At 44.1% G+C, this 20,311-nt stretch overlaps 1 protein-coding gene across 10 annotated transcripts in view; it reads left to right on the forward strand.

Moving 5' to 3' along the window:
- Positions 1-20,311, forward strand: part of atp2b3b (ATPase plasma membrane Ca2+ transporting 3b) — a 78,768-nt gene that overhangs the window by 42,246 nt on the left and 16,211 nt on the right. For all 10 annotated transcript variants that reach the window (XM_089002981.1, XM_089002989.1, XM_089002998.1 and 7 more), the window contains 11 exons: positions 879-1,011; positions 1,303-1,412; positions 1,523-1,657; positions 10,028-10,134; positions 10,254-10,329; positions 10,836-10,994; positions 11,091-11,270; positions 13,029-13,116; positions 13,231-13,337; positions 14,534-14,725; positions 15,613-15,826. In XM_089002981.1, coding sequence (XP_088859107.1) covers positions 879-1,011; positions 1,303-1,412; positions 1,523-1,657; positions 10,028-10,134; positions 10,254-10,329; positions 10,836-10,994; positions 11,091-11,270; positions 13,029-13,116; positions 13,231-13,337; positions 14,534-14,725; positions 15,613-15,826 — 1,501 coding nt within the window. The remainder of the gene's footprint in view (positions 1-878; positions 1,012-1,302; positions 1,413-1,522; positions 1,658-10,027; positions 10,135-10,253; positions 10,330-10,835; positions 10,995-11,090; positions 11,271-13,028; positions 13,117-13,230; positions 13,338-14,533; positions 14,726-15,612; positions 15,827-20,311) is intronic.

The raw sequence follows: 20,311 nt of genomic DNA on the forward strand, positions 1-20,311 counted from the left end.
GGGATCCAAGTGCAAGAGTGATGCTACAGGGGGAAGAGATGAAAAAGGTGGAGGATTTTAAGTACTTGGGGTCAACTGTCCAGAGCAATGGAGAGTGTGGAAAAGAGGTGAAGAAGCGTGTCCAGGCAGGCTGGAGCGGGTGGAGAAAAATGTCAGGTGTGATGTGTGATAGAAGGGTTTCAGCTAGGATGAAAGGAAAAGTATAAAACAGTGGTCAGACCAGCCATGATGTTTGGACTGGAGAGAGTGCCACTGAAGAAAAGACAGGAAGCAGAGCTGGAGGTAGCACAGCTGAAGATGTTGAGGTTTTCTGTGTGAGTGACCAGGTTGGATAGGATCAGGAATGAGTACATTAGAGGGACAACTCATATTAGAGGCTTTGGAGAGAAAGTCAGAGAGGCCAGACTGAGATGGTTTGGACATGTCCAGTGGAGAGAGAGTGACTATATCGGGAGAAGGATGCTGAGTCTTGAACTGCCAGGCAGGAGACCGAGAGGAAGACCGAAGAGGAGGTTTATGGATGTGGTCAAAGAGGACATGAAGGTAGCTGGTGTGAGAGAAGAGGATGCACAAAACCGGGATAGATGGAGGACATTGATTCGCTGTGGCGACCCCTGAGGGGAAAAGCCGAAAGGAAAAGAAGAAGTTGTCTGCTGTGTTGTGTGACAAGATACATTTATTTCTATATCTTAGAATATATTTAACAAATTGAGTTTTGATTGGTTAGCGATGACTAGCTAGCTTGATTGAATAGCTATGTGACTTGTGCATTATGGTCACAGTACGCGCTAAGGATCTACTAGCAAATGCCACCCATCATAGCATGATTAATGACCTCCCTCAATTCAACCTGCTCTTCATTCCATTGCATTTTGTAGAAAATGATGAAGGACAACAACCTTGTACGGCACCTGGATGCATGCGAGACTATGGGGAATGCCACAGCCATCTGCTCCGACAAGACCGGCACGCTCACCACCAACCGAATGACTGTGGTTCAGGCTTATGTAGGTATGTAAAAGGAAATAAATTCAAGTTGTCTTATATCCTCGATGTTGTGTTGCTCCCCATGCTTGCGTGGGTTTTGACTGGCCACTTTTGGTGACCTCCCACATCCCACTCAATTGCGGCATCTTCTGTCTTGGTACTTGGGGGAGCAATATTTGATCCTACGCGCAGGGTACAATTTTGGAAAAATTCAAATGCAATCAAATTACATCCAATGCAACATTACTCAGATGGTCGTTTGGTCGACTATCAACCATTCGAGTTATTGGGATGCATTCATTTGTCGGTCCCCAGGTGATGTGCACCACCGCTTGATCCCGGACCCTGGACAGATTAACCCGCGAGCATTGGATCTGCTAGTCAATGCCATCTCAATCAACAGTGCCTACACCTCCAAGATCTTAGTGAGTCATATACGAGTGTCATTGTTAACTTTTTCCACTCCAATGGCTCGACACTGACTTTTAATTTATATTTCCTTCACTCGTTTTGAATTTGCCTCCCTTACAATCAGCCACCGGATGTGGAGGGTGGTCTGGCAAAGCAAGTGGGCAACAAGACCGAGTGCGGCCTGCTGGGATTCGTATTAGACCTACAACAAGACTATACACCCGTCAGAGATCAGATCCCAGAGGAGAGACTCTACAAAGTAGGGATGACGATATCTAGCATCCATCTTTTCCTGTTTAGATAACAGAAATGCCTTGGTCATGATCATCAGAATTCTGGCTGAATAAGATGGAATCGTATCAGCTTTGTGACCTCACTGTCACATTGCAGACATTCAAGCTAACATATAGGATCTTTACAGAATTAAAAGGTTAAACGGTCGGCGTCATAAAAGTATCATTAACCTTGCAGTAATAGTTATTCCTTAAGTCGTCCGAGGTTAGCAGCAAAGTTTTCGATTTGCACAAGATGCACAAGCGTTGTCAGGGTAAGTTATTTTGCCAGAGTTGTGGGTGTGTGGCAACCACAAAGTCGAAACGATGCCGAAATTAAATTGTTTCCTTTTGCAGGCTTTCACCTTTCAAAGGCTGTTGTTGCATGCAAACGACAAGTACAGTAAAGTCTCGTTATATCGATATTCAAGGGAGTCCGAAAAAATATCGATATAACCGGGACTATCGATATATCCGACCCTGTTTGCATGTAATTTTCTCCGTGCGTGCATAGAAATAGTATCGATATAACCGGGACTATCGATATATCCGATATCGATATAACGAGACTTTACTGTGTATATATATATATATATATATATATATATATATATATATATATATATATATATATATATATATATATATATATATGTGTGTGTGTGTGTGTCATAGACCAGAGGTCACCAAACTACGGCCCGCGGGCCGTATCTGGCCCGTCAGCACATTTGCCCGGGCCCCCTGAACAATACCAGAGATGCTATCAGATTTTTTTCCTATTTAGCCTCCAGAAACATAAAAAATCTTTTTACAAGTCAAAGGTTGGTTTTCGATCATTATCTGTTCCTATTTTAATCAATGTAACCAATGTATGTTGTTTCTAATCGTGATTGAACAATACAAACACGTCTGCTAACAATAGAACGCTAAAGGAGTCAGTCACAATGCGACGCGACACAAGAAAGTGACGTATGACGAAGTGGAGGGCAGTCCGGTGGTACATTCAGGTGCGCTCAGTTTGGCGCTCTATTTGGTTCCAGGCCTGTTTTCTCGAGTAAACCTTCCTGTCAAAGAGTGAACAGAATAATGGCGAAAAGGTTAAGTAAGAGAAAAATTGATTCAGAATGCAGGGTATTTAACCTGCAGTGGACAAACGATTATTTTTATGTTCAATGCAAAGAAAAGGCTGTTTGTCTCATCTGTCAAGAGGCGGTGGCGGTATTCAAAGAATACAATCTTCGCCGACACTATGAATCCCGTCACAAAGACATGTACGATTGCTTGCAAGGCCAAATACGAGCAGACAAACTCTCAAAGCGAAAAGTGGACTACTATCTCAGCAGAATACATTGTACATTAAGCTCAGCTGAAGAAGGCATCCGTTCGGGCCAGCTTTCGGCTTGCTAAGCTGATAGCAAGCAGCGGTAAGCCTTTCACGGATGGAGACTTTGTTAAGAAATGTATGGATGCTGTCGCGGAGGAGTTGTGTCCCGAGAAGAAAGATGCATATAATGCCGTAAGTCTGTCGGCGAGTACAATCACCAGACGCGGTGAAGAAATCGGGATGAATGTATATGCCCAGCTATACGTCTGTGTAAGCTCTCAGTCGTACAGGAGTGGTCCATCAATGAGAAGGTTTCTTCAGCCGTCATCTGTACAAATTTGAAGGTTTCGGACGTTTCGCCTCCTGTCCAAGAGGCTTCGTCAGCGAACTAAAGTCTGACTGGTCGTATCTGCCCTATGTATATATCCCTAATGTCCAGCCATGGCGGCGCCGGACACAGCTATGATAGGTCCCTACTCTCAGGTTGGGGGGGGGGGGGCAGAGGACCACTCCCTGTGGCCCCACTGATTGTTCCTACATTCCTGACTAACGACTGGCCCATTTCCCCCACTCCCACCGGTATCACCTCATCAGCATTACGAATGTTGCCTAACCTGTTTTGCCTAAGCAGGCTATTGAACGATCCAAATTGAACCTCACCCCACCAGACCGTTTAATGAAGGATTTTGTTGTTTTATAAGAATCGCTTCTTTTACCCCCCTTTCAAACCATCTATGTTCTTTCACTAAGATTTTAACCTCATTGTCGTCAAATGAGTGGTTGCTAGCTTTGCTCCCCCCAACCTGAGAGTAGGGACCTATCATAACTGTGTCTGGCGCCGCCATGGCTGGACATTAGGGATAGTCAGACTTTAGTTCGCTGACGAAGCCACTTGGATAGGAGGCAAAACGTCCGAAACCTTCAAATTTGTTCAGATGACGGCTTCTCATCGATATATGCCCAGCTGCAGCAGAAGCTGAAAGAATGTGACTTTTTTCATTAGCATTGGGTGAGAGCATGGATGTGCAAGACACAGCGCAACTGCTCATTTTTATTCGTGGAGTTAGCGCAAACTTTGAGATATGCGAGGAGCTGGCAGCCCTGCAAAGTCTCAAAGGGACGACAACGGGAGAGGATATTTTCGACCAAATGTACCAAACCATGGAGAAGTTGGACCTGAGTTACAGAACTGTGATTGTCTGAAAGACTCATTCAAGCCCAACAGTCTCATTGACTTCTATGCCGCCCTCCCAAACGACACATATACAAACGTCAAAAAACACGCAATGAAAATGTCCACAGTTTTGGCAGCACGTATATCTGCGAGAAAAGCCTTTCTCGCATGAAACTGCTGAAATCTCCGATGAGATCAAGATTGACAGAAGAACAATTGTATCAGTGCTTGAGACTGGCTGTAACTAGAATGGAACCTGATATTCAACTTCTCACCAGCCAGATGCAGACCAACAGTTCACACTGATGAACATACATAGGTAAGCTCACTTTTCTGACATGAATGAGTCATTCTGAGCATAAACAAATATAATCATAATAAAATCTACTGGGATAAAATCCATCTTTACAGACATACTGGTAGTGAAATGTATTGTGCTGTGTAGGTGCTGTATCACTTAGTTCACTTTCTCAACCTGCTTCCTTTGTGGTTTTCACAGGGAAGTTGATGAGAGAGAGCTGCAAACAGCGGTGTCTACAAGCCTACTGGAACCTACAAAAGGATTATAAGGAAGGAACACAAGAACTTTAAGAGACTGCTCATATGTGTCAGAGAGATTCTGCTCTGACAACTGAGCTGAACTTTTATCTGTTAAGATTGTGTATGGCACAACAGAAAGTTAATGTTCCATGGCTTTTTTTCTATGAAGAACACAGAGAGAGTTATGTAGTTATTATTTATTTCATAAATACTGTTATTTCCTTTTTTTCTATGAAGAACACAGAGAGAGTTATTTAGTTATTATTTATTTCATAAATAGTGTTATTTATTTCCAGATTTTTTTTTCTGTGATGAACTCAGAGAGGCTTATTTAGTTATTATTTATGTCATTAATAGTGTTATTGTTTCCTGACTTGAGGTAAAGAACCTGTAAAGTTCTTTACAGAATAAAAAGAGCTTTACAGGTTCTTTACAGAAAAAAAAGTCAGGAAACAAGTAATAACACTATTAATGCGTCTGTGTAAGCTCTCAGTCCTACAGGAGTGGTCCATCGATGAGAAGGTTTCAGATGACAGATGACGGCTGAAGAAACCTTCTCATCAACACTATTAATGACATAAATAATAACTCAATAACCCTCTTTTTCTGTAAAGAACCTGTAAAGCCCCTCCATGAGTCGTCACCTTACCGTGGTGGAGGGGTTTGTGTGTCCCAATGATCCTCGGAGCTAGGTTGTCTGGGGCTTCATGCCCCTGGTAGGGTCACCCATGGCAAACAGGTCCTGGGTGAGGGACCAGACAAAGTACGACTCAGAAGACCCCATATGATGAAAAAGACAAATGGATTTGGTTTTCCCTTGCCCGCGGGTCACCGGGGCCTCTCCCTGGAGCCAGGCCTGGAGATGGGGCTCGTTGGCGAGCGCCTGGTGGCCGGGCCTACACCCATGGGGCCCGGTCGGGCTCAGCCCGAAGAGGAAACGTGGGTCCCCCTTCTCAAGGGCTTACCACCCATGGGAGGGGCCAGAGGGGTCGGGTGCAATGTGAGCTGGGCAGCAGCCAAAGGCGGGGACCCTGGCGGTCCGACCCTCGACTGCAGAAGCTAGCTCTGGGGACGTGGAATGTCACCTCTCTTACAGGGAAGGAGCCTGAGCTGGTGCACGAGGTTGAAAAGTTCCGACTAGACATAGTTGGGCTTGCCTCCACACACAGCCTTGGTTCCGGTACCAGCCCTCTCGAGAGGGGTTGGACTCTCTTCCACTCTGGAGTTGCCCACGGTGAGAGGCGTAGAGCAGGTGTCGGCATACTTATTGCCCCCCGACTCGCCCCCTGTACATTGGGATTCACCCCAGTAGACGAAAGGGTTGCTTCCCTCCGCCTTCAGGTGGAGGGACGGGTTCTGACTGTTGTCTGTGCATATGCACCAAACAGCAGTTCAGTGTACCCATCCTTTTTGGAGACCTTAGGTGGTGTGCTGGAGAGCGCTCCCCCTGGGGACTCCCTCGTTCTGCTGGGCGATTTCAATGCTCATGTGGGCAATGACAGTGGGACCTGGAAGGGCGTGATTGGGAGGAATGGCCCCCCCGATCAGAACAGGAGTGGTGTTTTATTATTGGACTTCTGTGCACAACACGGATTGTCTATAACAAACACTTTATTCAAACATAAGGGTATCCATATGTGCACGTGGCACCAGGACACCCTTGGTCGCAGTTCGATGATTGACTTTATAGTTGTATCATCGGATTTGCGGCCTCATGTTTTGGACACTAGAGTGAAGTGAGGGGCGGAGCTGTCAACTGATCACCACCTGGTGGTGAGTAGGCTCCGTTGGTGGGGGAAGATGCCAGTCCGACCTGGAAGACCCAAACGTGTTGTGAGGGTTTGTTGGGAACGTCTGGCAGAATCCCCTGTCAGAAGGAGTTTCAACTCCCACCTCCGGCAGAACTATACACATGTCCCGGGGGATGTGGGGGACATTGAGTCCGAATGGACCATGTTCCGTACCTCCCTTGCTGAGGCGGCAAATCAGAGTTGCGGCCGTAAGGTGGTTGGTGCCTGTCATGGCGGCAATCCCCGTACTCGCTGGTGGACACCAGTAGTAAGGGATGCCGTAAAGCTGAAGGAGTCCTACCGGGCTTATATAGCCTGTGTGACTCCTGAGACAGCTGACACGTATCGACGAGCCAAGCGGAATGCAGCCTCGGTGGTCGCCGAGGCAAAGACACGGGCATGGGAAGAGTTCGGTGAGGCCACGGAAGCCGACTTCCGGACCGCTTCGAGGAAATTCTGGTCCACCATCCGGCGTCTCAGGAGGGGAAAGCAGTGCACCACTAACACTGTGTACAGTGAGAGTGGGGCGCTGCTGACTTCGACTCGAGACGTCGTGAACCGTTGGGCAGAGTACTTCGAAGACCTCCTCAACTCCACCAACACGCCTTCCTTGGAGGAAGCAGTGTCTGGGGACTCCAAGGTGGGCCCTCCGATCTTTGTGACTGAAGTCACCGAGGTGGTTAAAAAGCTCCTCGGTGGCAAGGCCCCGGGAGTGGATGAGATCCGACCGGAGTTCCTAAAGGCTCTGGATGTTGTGGGGCTGTCCTGGCTGACACTCCTCTGCAACATTACGTGGTCATCGGGGAGAGTGCCTCTGGATTGGCAGACCGGGTGGTGGTCCTCCTTTTTAAAAAGGGGGACCGGAGGGTGTGTTCCAACTACAGAGGGATCACACTCCTCAGCCTCCCTGGAAAGGTCTATTCAGGGGTCCTAGAGAGGCAGGTCCGTCGGAAAGTCGAGCCTCAGATTGAGGAGGAACAGTGTGGTTTTCGTCCCGGCCGCGGAACAGTGGAACAGCTCTACACCCTTAGCAGGGTCCTCGAGGGCGCATGGGAATTCGCCCAACCACTCTCCATGTGTTTTGTGGACTTGGAGAAAGCGTTTGACCGTGTCCCTCGTGGAGTTCTGTGGAGGGTACTTCGGGAGTATGGGGTACAGGAGCGGCTGATACGGGCCGTTCGGTCCCTATATGACCGATGTCAGAGTCTGGTTCGCATTGCCGGCAGTAAGTCGGAATCGTTTCCAGTGATGGTTGGGCTCCGCCAACGCTGCCCTTTGTCACCGATTCTGTTCATAACCTTTATGGACAGAATTTCTAGGCGCAGCCGAAGCATTGAAGGTTTCCGTTTTGGTGGCCTCAGTATAGCATCTCTGCTTTTTGCAGATGATGTTGTACTGTTGGGGTCTTCAAGTGGAGCTCTCCAACTCTCGCTTGAGCGTTTCGCAGCCGAATGTGAAGCGACTGGGATGAGAATCAGCACCTCCAAATCTGAGACAATGGTTCTCAGTCGGAAAAGGGTGGAGTGCCCTCTCCGGGTCGGGGAGGAGATTTTGCCTCAAGTGGAGGAGTTTAAGTATCTGGGTGTCTTGTTCACGAGTGAGGGTGTAAGGGAGCGAGAGGTCGACAGGCGGATCGGTGCGGCGTCTGCCGTGATGCGGACTTTGTACCGATCTGTCGTGGTGAAGAAGGAGCTGAGCCAAAAAGCAAAGCTCTCAATCTACCGGTCGATCTACGTCCCAACCCTCATCTATGGTCACGAGCTATGGGTTGTGTCCGAAAGAACGAGATCTCGGATGCAAGCGGCCGAAATGAGCTTTCTCCGTCGGGTGTCCGGGCTCTCCCTTAGAGATAAGGTGAGAAGCTCCGTCATCCGGGAGGGGCTCAAAGTCGAGCCGCTTCTCCTCCACATCGAGAGGAGCCAGATGAGGTGGCTCGGGCATCTGATTAGGATGCCCCCGGGACACCTCCCTCGTGAGGTGTTCCGGGCATGCCCCACTGGCAGGAGACCCCGGGGACGACCCAGAACACGCTGGAGAGACTATGTCTCCCAGCTGGCATGGGAACGCCTCGGGATCCGCCAGGACGAGCTAGAACAAGTGGCTGGGGAGAGGGAAGTCTGGGCTTCCCTACTGAAGCTGCTGCCCCCGCGACCCGACCCCGGATAAGCGGCAGAAGATGGATGGATGGATGGATGGATGGAACCTGTAAAGGGTTATTTGGTTATTTGTGGCTTTCTGGAAAACACATTTTTTAAGCTTCTCTTTTCTGACACCGGCCCCCCCATCACAGAAGGGAAAAGTTGTGTGGCCCTCACAGGAAGAAGTTTGGAGACCGCTGTCATAGACTGTCTTCACAATTAAGCAGTCACGCTCAAATTCGTGTTCATGTTAGTCAGCACACATCAGCAAAAAAAATGTAACAAACTAAATTTTGACAGGATAATCAGGACTAAGCGGACAAAATTATACTTGATTTGTGTTTTGTCAGATTAAAACCAGAGTTTTTGACGAACAGAAAATTGTGTTTTTTTTTAATGGCGGCACCTTAACCACAACTAATTTGTGTACTTGACAAGGCGATAAAATACTTGACAATGCAAAATATTGATTCTCTTCCCACCTTCAAATCCCACCTCAAGACCCATCTGTTTAAAATCACATTGACAGTTTAGTTTAACTCATTCACTTCCAGACGTGCAAAAATGTGTGAACACGCAGCGGCTCCCCTCTCCCGGCAAATTGGCGTTTTCATGTTTATTATGTTTGTTAAAGTCATTATAAGTGTCTTGCATGCTGGGTCCGAGAGGACAGTAATTTCATCTGTGCATAGCATATTTGACAATAAAGCTGACTTTGACTTTGAAATGTGTCCACTCCAGTGCCACGGAATATTGAGTTTTAGGACTACGTAAACATTCAAAACAGTGTTAGAAACCTTAGACTCTCTTATTTCAGCGGAAAAAAATACTTATTTCCTAAATTATATCGGTCTGAAGTTACATGACCTTGAAATGAGGGCGGCTGTCCAAAATACAATGCAATACATACATATTGGTTTATATCGCGCTTTAACAACAACTGAAGTTGGAACAAAGCGCAAACATGGAAAAACTGGAAATGCTGCCCCTTTGTGGAAAACAGAAAAACATTGCCAGAGGCCATTGCCAGCGCTTTATCAGCACCCAAGCATGAAAAAACAAAACCCGAACAAATTCGGGAATGGCGCACTGCATCTTATTTTCAATTTCCAAATAAATTTGTCAATGGCAGTGAATGAGTTAATCAGCTCTTTTATTATTCATGATTTTATTTGTGGTTTTATTGTTCTGGTTTGTATTGTTCTTTTTGATTGTAAAGTGTCCTTGGGTGCTTTGAAATGTGCTTGTAAATTAAATGTCTTCGTATTATTATTATTAAAATTCCCTTGAATAAGGCCATGGACGACTTTTGCACAGCTCACATTGCATGTCAAAAACATGAATGCTTTCACGATTCTGTATAATGCTCATCATTGTCTCTTTCATCCCAGGTGTATACCTTTAACTCAGTGCGCAAATCTATGAGCACAGTGATCAAGCTGCCAGATGGTTCCTTCCGTCTCTACAGCAAGGGAGCCTCTGAAATCATGCTGAAAAAGTGAGTGGAAGGGAAGAGATGCGCTCAGCCCAGGAAATATACAATATCGCTTTTGATTTGTCAACAAACACATATGTTGGGTCATCTGTTCCATGGTTTACCATTCTCTCTCTCCGCAGGTGTTCTTACATCCTAGATAACAACGGGGAACCTCGAAGTTTCCGCCCGCGGGACAGAGATGAGATGGTCAAGCAGGTGAATGACATATTGTGGAACAACATTGTTGTTGAAAGAATTCCCCAGCGAAGATCAAGTACTTGCTCTACTAACAGATTGGATTTTGCAGCAGTGTGAGCAAATTGTCCCCTTGAATGGCAGGCGGGCTGACCTGCCTCATGGCCATTTCATTTTATGCCACGAGAAAAAAAACAACTTTGCCCTTACACAGCCCTTACATAGCTGTATTCTAGCTCGTTTCTTCTGCTTGCGTTGCGGCAGCTTTATGCCATGCAAGCTCTTCATCATATTGTCTTCCTCTGCTTCTCGGCGTAAGGGGGCTTTCCCTCTCAGCGTTGTCAGAAAGAATACGAGCAAAAACAGTCAAAAGCTCACGCCATGTTAACTTCAAATTGCATGACAATTTGCTGTTTTCCTTGCATAATTTTGGTGTCTGCTATAATGATAAGTAAATACACCCAAAATACTGAAGCCGCTCGACATTTTTCCTGGATACATTATTTTATGCTGATTTTATTGAACAGGTGATCGAGCCAATGGCATGCGAGGGCCTGAGAACCATCTGCATTGCTTATCGTGACCTGCCCTCCAATCCAGAGCCTGATTGGGAAAATGAGGCAGAAATAGTGACAGAGTTGACTTGCATCACCGTGGTTGGGATTGAGGATCCGGTACGACCCGAGGTAGGAGTGTATCACCACCGGCTGCTATCCATATTGCAGTAGGTGAATAATATTTTGTAATAGTAATCTCATCGTGTTTCTGTGTGAAACACAAAGGTCCCCGAGGCCATCCGCAAGTGTCAGCGTGCGGGCATCACTGTGCGGATGGTGACTGGCGATAATATAAACACAGCCAGGGCTATTGCTGCCAAATGTGGAATCATCCACCCTGGGGATGATTTTATCTGTCTTGAGGGCAAAGACTTCAACCGACGAATCAGGAACGAGAAAGGAGAGGTGAGTTGGGGTCTCGTGACTGCACTCATTCATGCACATCTTTTCTTCCAAAAGAATACGTCTGTGTAAGCTCTCAGCCAAACAGGAGTGGTCCATCGATGAGAAGGTTTCTTCAGCCGTCATCTGTACAATTTTGAAGGTTTCGGATGTTTCGCCTCCGATCCAAGAGGCTTCGTCAGCGAACTAAAGTCTGACTGGTCGTATCGGCCCTATTTATATATCCCTAATGTCCAGGCATGGCGGCGCCGGACACAGCTACGATAGGTCACTACTCTCAGGTTGGGGGTAGCAGAGGACCCCTCCCTGTGGCCCCACTGATTGTTCCTACATTCCTGACTAACGACTGGCCTATTTCCCCCACTCCCACCGGTATCACCTCATCAGCATAACGAATGTTGCCTAACCTGTTTTGCCTAAGCAGGCTATTGTATGAACGATCCAAATTGAACCTCACCCCACCAGACCGGTTTAAAGAAGGATTTTGTTGTTTTATAAGAATCGCTTATTTTCCCCCCCTTTCAAACCATCTATGTTCTTTCGCTAAGATTTTAACCTCATTGTCGTCAAATGAGTGGTTGCTAGCTTTTAGGTGCAAATGTACTGCCGATTGAGGCCCACTTGTATTATCCCTGCGATGTTGATAAAGTCTTTTTTTGAGAATTTGTTGAGTCTCCCCAATGTACTGCTCTTTACAATTTTCATTCTTACAATGTATGGAAAAGAATGTCTTCCAAAAGAATGTCTTCAAAGTGCGCTTTTCCATACACGTACTGAGAACACTTCATCTCAGCAGCCAAGACCAGTAAGCACCTGAGTTATTTTAAGTCACTCTATCATTATTCAACAATATTGTCTTCTAATCGGAATCAGAATTAGAATCATCTTCATTGGCCAAGTATGTAGAACACACAAATAATTTGTCTCTGGTAGAACACGTTGCACTAGTGTCATCATAAAACTAATTCCAAAGAGGCTCGATACAGTTATATTTGTGTTACAGTTTAGCGAGTTAATGGCTAGGGGGAAGAAGCTGTATAAATGTCTGCTGGATTTGGTGCGCATGGATCGGTAGCGCCTGCCTGAGGGAAGGAGCTGGAAAAGGTTGTGGGCAGGGTGTGGAGGGTCCAGTAGGATTTTCCACACCCTTGTTTCGATTCTTGCTAATACCGTGAGGAGAACAAATGTATATGTATATTTTCAATATATTTATATTTGTTATATTTATATTATATTGTATATATATTTATATTTTAATTTATATTGACTGAAAGTAACTTACAAATGTCACAATCGGCCATACTTTTGCAGGATTGCCACACGTTGTGAGGTTGTGGCATGTCCTCCGTTTGTGTGTGTGCGTGTGTTTGTGTGTGTGTGTGTGTTTGTGTGTGTATGTGCGTGCGTACGTGCGTGTAAGAGTCCGTGTGCGATATGTGTCTGTTCTGCATGTTAAAGGAGCTAATAACAATTATAATATTAACTACGTTTTGAGAAATTGCCCCTGGCAAAAAAATTGATTAAAATTGATGAGATAGCGGCATTCCCCCACATTTGTATTTGCTGAGTGCAATGCTTGGGATGTGGACTTTTCCATACATTCAATTGTACACGACTTGCAGGTGTGTGTGTGCCTTTATTTTGTTGTTGTTTTGTTTTTTTTACAGCCCAAGATTCAGAATCATAATTTGGTATTTGCCAGTGAAAGAAGTGAGCAATATTATTTGTTAAATCCATCTTCCCATTTCCATGTGCATGCAGATTGAACAGGAGCGAATTGATAAAATCTGGCCCAAACTACGTGTACTTGCCCGGTCCTCACCAACAGATAAACATACCCTTGTCAAAGGTGAGTTACAAATTGATAATCCAAAACAAACACTTTTTACCCCCCCCCCCCCCCCGCCCTCCCCACACGCACACACACAAACACTGATCTGCTGTGCCTCTGCTCCCCCGTTAGGCATAATTGACAGTAGTGTTGTAGAACAGAGGCAGGTGGTTGCAGTGACAGGGGATGGAACCAACGACGGACCAGCTCTGAAGAAAGCCGATGTTGGATTTGCTATGGTAACTATGACAGTGGCTTCATTTTTTTGCAATCCACTTGCACTAATTCTACAACTCAGTCCTGAGTCACGAATGACTGTTGGCTGTGAACTCATTTACTGCCATTCCCGAATGAATTCGAGAATCGAAAAGGATGACGTGGCGCGCCATTCCTAAATTTGTTCGGGTTTTCGTTTTTCTTGCAAAGGGATGTGGATCAATCTCCAGTCAGACCTATGGCAATGTTTTCCCCTCCCACGAGGGGAAGCAATTACATTTTGTACAGCCGCCCCCACTTGCTGGTTCTAGATAGCTCTAGAACCAAATAAGCTTGACCTAAACTTTTTTGGTGATGAAATAAGAGGGTCTATGGTTTCTTACGCTACATTGATTGTTCATGTAGTCCTAGAACTCAATATTCTGTAGTTCCTGGAATTTTAGTGAAAATGACAAAAAAAAAAACCCTGGCACTGGAGTGGAAATATTTTATGCACATCTTCTGGCAGTGAATGAGTTAAGGAGTTCAGATTTAATATTGTTTGAGTCTGACTTTGCTGTCACTATATGATGAACAAAACCTTGAGTTGATTTCTTTTTTTCTGTTCAGATCAACATTTCTGCAACTATAATAATAATAATAATAATAATAATAATAATAATAATAATAATAATAATAATAATAATACAGTTCATTTATAAGCGCCTTTCAAAACTCTCAAGGACATGAGAGAAATATACTGCTTCATGAATAATATGTACCATATACAGTAAAGTCTCGTTATATCGATATTCAAGGGAGTCCGAAAAAATATCGATATAACCGGGACTATCGATATATCCGACCCTGTTTGCATGTAATTTTCTCCGTGCGTGCATAGAAATAGTATCGATATAACCGGGACTATCGATATATCCGATATCGATATAACGAGACTTTACTGTATTTAATACCCAGAGTTACAATGGCAATGGATATGTTAAATGAGAGTTTTGTAGCATCCAAAGCACATTTGCCTCAACGCACTATTCTAAATAATACATGTTGCAAATTTTCATTGGGGTGGCATGCATTTGTCTTTGACCACATCTTTTACTCATGCAAACTGCAAAGACTGCAGAGAACAACACAGCATTGAGGCAGTAACTCCAGAATGATTAGAATGCTTCAACGCTCCCATGATTCATGCCGTGACTCTCACCGTTGCAAATTCCACCAGGGCATCGCCGGTACAGACGTGGCAAAAGAGGCATCTGACATCATCTTGACAGATGATAACTTCAGCAGCATTGTCAAGGCGGTGATGTGGGGACGAAACGTCTACGACAGCATTTCCAAGTTCCTGCAGTTCCAGCTCACAGTCAACGTTGTGGCCGTAATCGTCGCCTTCACTGGTGCCTGTATCACTCAGGTGCGCGGAATCACATCTGAGTCATATGCTTTTATTTGGATTGCAAAACCAACCGCTGCGCTGGGCCAATCTCACAGGGGGAAATGTTTGCAACGGGTCTTGGAATTAGGTGACATTTTTTTTTACTTTCCTTCACGAATATGCTTCTTATGACGGTCAGAGAGAGGTGGAGTTTTGAATGGTTGGTGAATGGCCACCATGCCCAATATGGCCTCAACTTTAGCAGGACAGTGGTGAAGTCAGATCTCAGGAAAAAACAACAAAGAGTCAAACGGGGGACCCTTCATGAATGAATGAATTAATTCAGATTCTTTTCATCAAACTCAAGAATAATTGCGGTCTGATGGGATGATGTTAATTTACCATAAACTGTGTGAATTATACCAGAGCCTTTTGATGGCCACTGTCTTTTGATTAGTGTTTAGGGGTAGAATTATTATTATTACTTTTTGGTGTGTAAGCTGAATGTGACACGATTTGCAAGGTGGTGGTGGTGGTGTTGGACCCCAAATAAGCAGGTGAGAAGAGCAGGGTGCAATTGACAAATTGTATTAAATAAAGCCAACAGGAACAAAATTTCAAACAACAAACTCATCATAACAAAAAAAGTCCAAAGTAGCAAACAAAACCATGAGTGAAACATGACAAGACAAAACAAACCTGACGAGGTGAAACAAACAATGACCTGCCACTGAATGGTTGTGCCGGGAGTCCTTATAACTGCCCCGATTAAAAGGACCAACACCTGTGCAGCTGCAGGCAGGGCTTTACAGTGCCACCCGTTGGTCATAAACCGAAATGTGACAGGATCTGGCCCAAAATAGAATTAATGGGAGTTTTACTTTATTTTATTATTTTTTAAAATACATGGCGTCATCTCTCGGTAGGACTCTCCGCTGAAGGCGGTGCAGATGCTGTGGGTGAACCTGATCATGGACACGTTTGCCTCCTTGGCCCTGGCCACTGAGCCCCCCACAGAGGCGCTGTTGCTACGGAAACCCTACGGCCGCAACAACCCGCTCATTTCCCTCACCATGATGAAAAACATCCTGGGTCATGGAGTGTACCAACTGATCATCATCTTCACCCTGCTTTTTATAGGTGAGTGCTCGCCTACAAAAAGTACAAAGCAAGCGTCTGCAATAGAACCTTTCTTATGAGACGCTATGCTTGGTGGGTTGACTTAATTAAACATGTGCCTTTTTTGTTGCTGCTGCTGTTGTGAAAAAGTATATTCATGCCTGCCAGTAATGATTACATTGGTCAGCAATTTTCCCATTAAAAAAAACCTGAGATAGAAGTACACCTTTCTTGAATAATTTTTGCCAAATCTGTTGGAACTTCTTTCTGCGGCCACTCTAAATGACAACTGAAAGTTTCAAACAAAAAAGAAGAAAATATCTCAAAAACTTGAGTTGTCCAAACAAAATATAATAATAATAATAATAATAATAATAATAATAATCCATTTAATTTACAAGCTCTTTTTGAACACCCAAGGACACTACAATAAAAAAAAACAATACATAAAACAATAAAACATGAATAAAACAGTAAATAACAAAATAGCAGATTGAACTAGATCATGAAAGCAAGTTTAAACAGGTGGGTTTTAGGTGAGATTTGAAATTAGGAAGGGAGATATAGATATATAGATAGATATATTCTTAACTCTTTCCTCCCTAGCAGGCATTTTGCATTTCTTCCCCCACAGCCTACAGAGCCTGCAGCCTCGCTTTGTAGTGTGCTCTCTAAGTGGCTTCAGCAGGAAATTCATAACTAACATGTGTGTTCAAATAAACTGTTATAACTTCTTTATTTGTTGTTCAATCTTTATGAAACTTTCATTACACTTTCATAACATATAATAGAATAAGACAGGGGTCGGGAACCTTTTTGACTAAGAGAGCCTTAAAAGTAAAATATTTAGAAATGTTTTTCAGTGAGAGCCACACGCACGCGCACATACAAACGCTCGCGTGCGCACGCACACACACACACGCGCGCACGCGCGGCCACTTTTCAACAAAATATCAGAATGTATTATTTAAAATAACTTTGTGATAGTACTCACCGTTAACATGAATGGTTTTCCGTTCCTCGTGATTGGTAAAAATCCAGGCAAACGATCGGAATGAAATTCAATTTGCCGGTCCAGAGGCGAAGTTACTGCGAGCTAGCCTGCACACGGCTCATAAGCTTCCACACTTGCTATCTGCAATCTACTTCTCGCAGAAGTATGTTGATGCTAACGTTAACATCGGGCTAGTTAAAATGTCACTGACATGCGACTGTTTCATCGATGGTATTGTTTCATTGCAAATTAGAATCAGAACATTTTCTCTCCTCTAATGCTCCGGTGCATTCACGCTGAAGTGCACTAGTTGGGCTCATTTAAAGGGGTGTTTACCTGTTTCAACATGACGGCCACTATCATCCATGGCGCTTTCGGCCATTCTAGGTCAGTGTCATCCAATCAAAATTGCGCTTTCCACCAACTGCAGCCCCAACGGGAAATGAACGGCGAAAAAAACCACAATATGTATTTAGTTTTATCGGCGAGCCATATGCAATCATCAAAAGAGCCATAGGTTCCCGACCCCTGGAATAAGATAACAACGTTTTTGGTGAAATTGATTGAAGTTTTAGAAAATTATTGCAATGTTAATGAAGATTTTTTTTCCAAAACCTGCAAATTACAACAAAATGCATTCGCAACAAGTCACATATGCATGAAACAAACCTAGAATGTTTTTAAAACAATTCAGGATGTTTTTATTTGTGGTATGGTTTAAAACATGGAATGCATAGGTTCACCTTGCATTGCTCACAACCTGTTCTTGGCTCGCGACAAATTTTCTTCTTTGCACACTCTTTACATGTTCTCTTTTTATCCAATTCTACTGGCCAATGAAGAAGGGCAACAGTGTCATTCTCCTTCATGCATTCTGTTTTTCTTTTCCTTCTGTAATTGCCAAACAACTGATGAGCTAAATTTGTCCTGAATTCTAACTGTGTCCTTTTTCGGAGGCGACCTGTTCTGGTTTTTGCTTGATGGTTTGGAGAGAGTTTCATCAGTATAAATCCATTGCAAATACAAATATCCACTAGAAACCAGAACAGGTATTTCCACCATTTGAGTGATTTCCTGGAGATAGCGTATGAAGCACGTAGTTGATTAGCCCGAAAGTATTTGAATGGTGATAGAAGTTGTCAAAATGTCTTCATCAACATGGTCATCTATTTCATTCACATCAGGAAAGATATACAGTACAGGGGTATTTTAGAAAAAAAACATATGGACCTCCGTTTCAACAATCATATTGAGAATGCAAAGCTATGAGGTACTGCTATTAGTGGAAAACGCAACCACGCGGGTTCGCGTCCCGGTCCGGCCTCCCTGTGTGGAGTTTGCATGTTCTCCCAGGGCCCGCATGGGTTTTCTCCGGGTCCTCCGGTTTCCTCCAACACTCCGAAAACATGCATGGCAGGCAGATTGACCACTCCAAATTGTCCTTAGGTGTGAGTGTGAGAGTGACTGTTGTACGTCTTTGTGTGCCCTGTGATTGGCTGGCAACCAATTCAGGGTGCCCGAAGACAGCGGAGATAGGCTCCAGAACCCCCCGCGACCCTAATGAAGAATCAGCGGTACGGAAAATGGATGGATGGATGGATGGATGGCACCATTCACTTGCAATTATTCGCATCGGGTACCAAGTCAGGATCAACAATATCATCATGAAAATAGCGTTAGCGTTAAAATATTCCAAATTTGGGACACTTCCTTATTTTTAATATTTCTCTGTAAATAAACAAGTGAGCGTTAGTTTATGCATTTCGGTATCAAGGTAAATCTCTTCTGAATAGCTCATAAAATAGTTACAACATATACTTACGTGGTATTTCATCCATGATGAAAAATAGAAGGCGCTTTGAAGATGGAGGAGAGCACGTTGTGTTGCGCATGAAGGAGATGATATCACTGACGCTCTTAAAGGCAAAACTGCATATAATCTGTTTTAAAGGGACATGTAACTTGTGCCGCATCAGTTTCAATCGGCACTTGAACTGCTACCTTTCATTTTCTCGATCTAGAAGCACAATCGTCCGTAAAGGGTTAACATCTAGCCCAGGGGTGGGCAAACTTTTTGACTCGCGGGCCGCATTGGGTTCTAAAATTTGACAGAGGGGCCGGGCCAGGAGCAGTTGGAGGGAGTGTTTGGGCCGGAAATACTAAACCTAAAGCATTAAAGGACAACCGACGCCTCCCGACAAGTTATGTCCATAATTTATAAAATCACTTCAAATGACTTTTACTGAGCGTTTTTTACAAAGATTCCACAGCATATAGCTATAGTTTACGTTCTAAGACTTGCGCTGAATATTCACGAAGTCTTGTTTTCGAGTTGATGACGATCCCCATGTGACGTCACGTTTGGACCGCCCCTGACCGAGAAAGCGACGCACAATGCATTTTGGGTACTTTGTTTGGTCTGAAAACTTCGTGTTGATGGCGAAATTAGAAGGAAAACACATAAATAACGCCATGGTGAATTGTTGTGTGTTGCACCAAGACAACTACAGTAAAGTCTCGTTATATCGATATCGGTTATATCGATAGTACCGCTTATTACGATACTATTTCTATGAACGCAAGGAGAAAATTACATGCGCGCAGGGTCAGATATATCGATAGTCCCGGTTATATCGATATTTTTTCGGACTCCCTTGAATATCGATATAACGAGACTTTACTGTATTTGATATTCGCTGACACAAATTCCCAGCTGACAAATCAGCCCATTTCCAACGGAGCTTGGGCGCAATCTTCTGCATTTTCTGGGTGCTACATTTCTGTCATTGGCGGCTCGAATTGATATGGGAGGACTCCTTGAATCAATTGCAAACATTTATGCTTTCCTCTTTAGAACTATTTGAATCATATTCATAACTGGATGAGTAACAAGAAAACATCTTCTCCGAATCTGAAGCCATTGTTTTGATTCTCGAGCAAGGCAAGACGTCATGGCGTGACGTCACGAACAAAGGGGTGGGACCTTCTGAAAATGGCCATTTCCGGATTCATTTTGAAGTCGTTTTTATTGGTGTTTTTCATTTAACTAAAATATCAGCCTGCCTGTTTTGGGTATTATAGATGCTATAAAACGTTTTTATAATGTCAGTGGGAAACACAAAAAAATGGTGCCGGTTGTCCTTTAAATGTAGTGTGTACAAACCTCATAGCACAGTAAGAACCCAATTTATTAACTGTCTTTCAAATGTGAAAAATATCCCTGATCAGTTAATAAATTTGTCTCAAGGAATGTGGCGTTTACATACTATTTCACAGATACTTGGAGGAGGAAATGGAAATAGATTAAAATAACATGCACTGTGATTCATCAAGATTGCGTCTGTTTTTAATAGGTTTTCATTGAAGGGGCAACGTTAAAGAAATCAACATTTATTGAAAAATGGAATCACTTTCAACATTCAAAACATATTATTCCACAACGAAATATTCAAGCTCAATAATACCTACTTGTTTTAAATTCCGCCAAATCGTAGATGGTTTGTCCTGACCGC

The sequence above is a fragment of the Hippocampus bargibanti genome, linkage group LG01 (genome assembly GCF_051943395.1).
Source record: "Hippocampus bargibanti isolate YZ-2025 linkage group LG01, ASM5194339v1, whole genome shotgun sequence".
NCBI lineage: Eukaryota > Metazoa > Chordata > Actinopteri > Syngnathiformes > Syngnathidae > Hippocampus > Hippocampus bargibanti.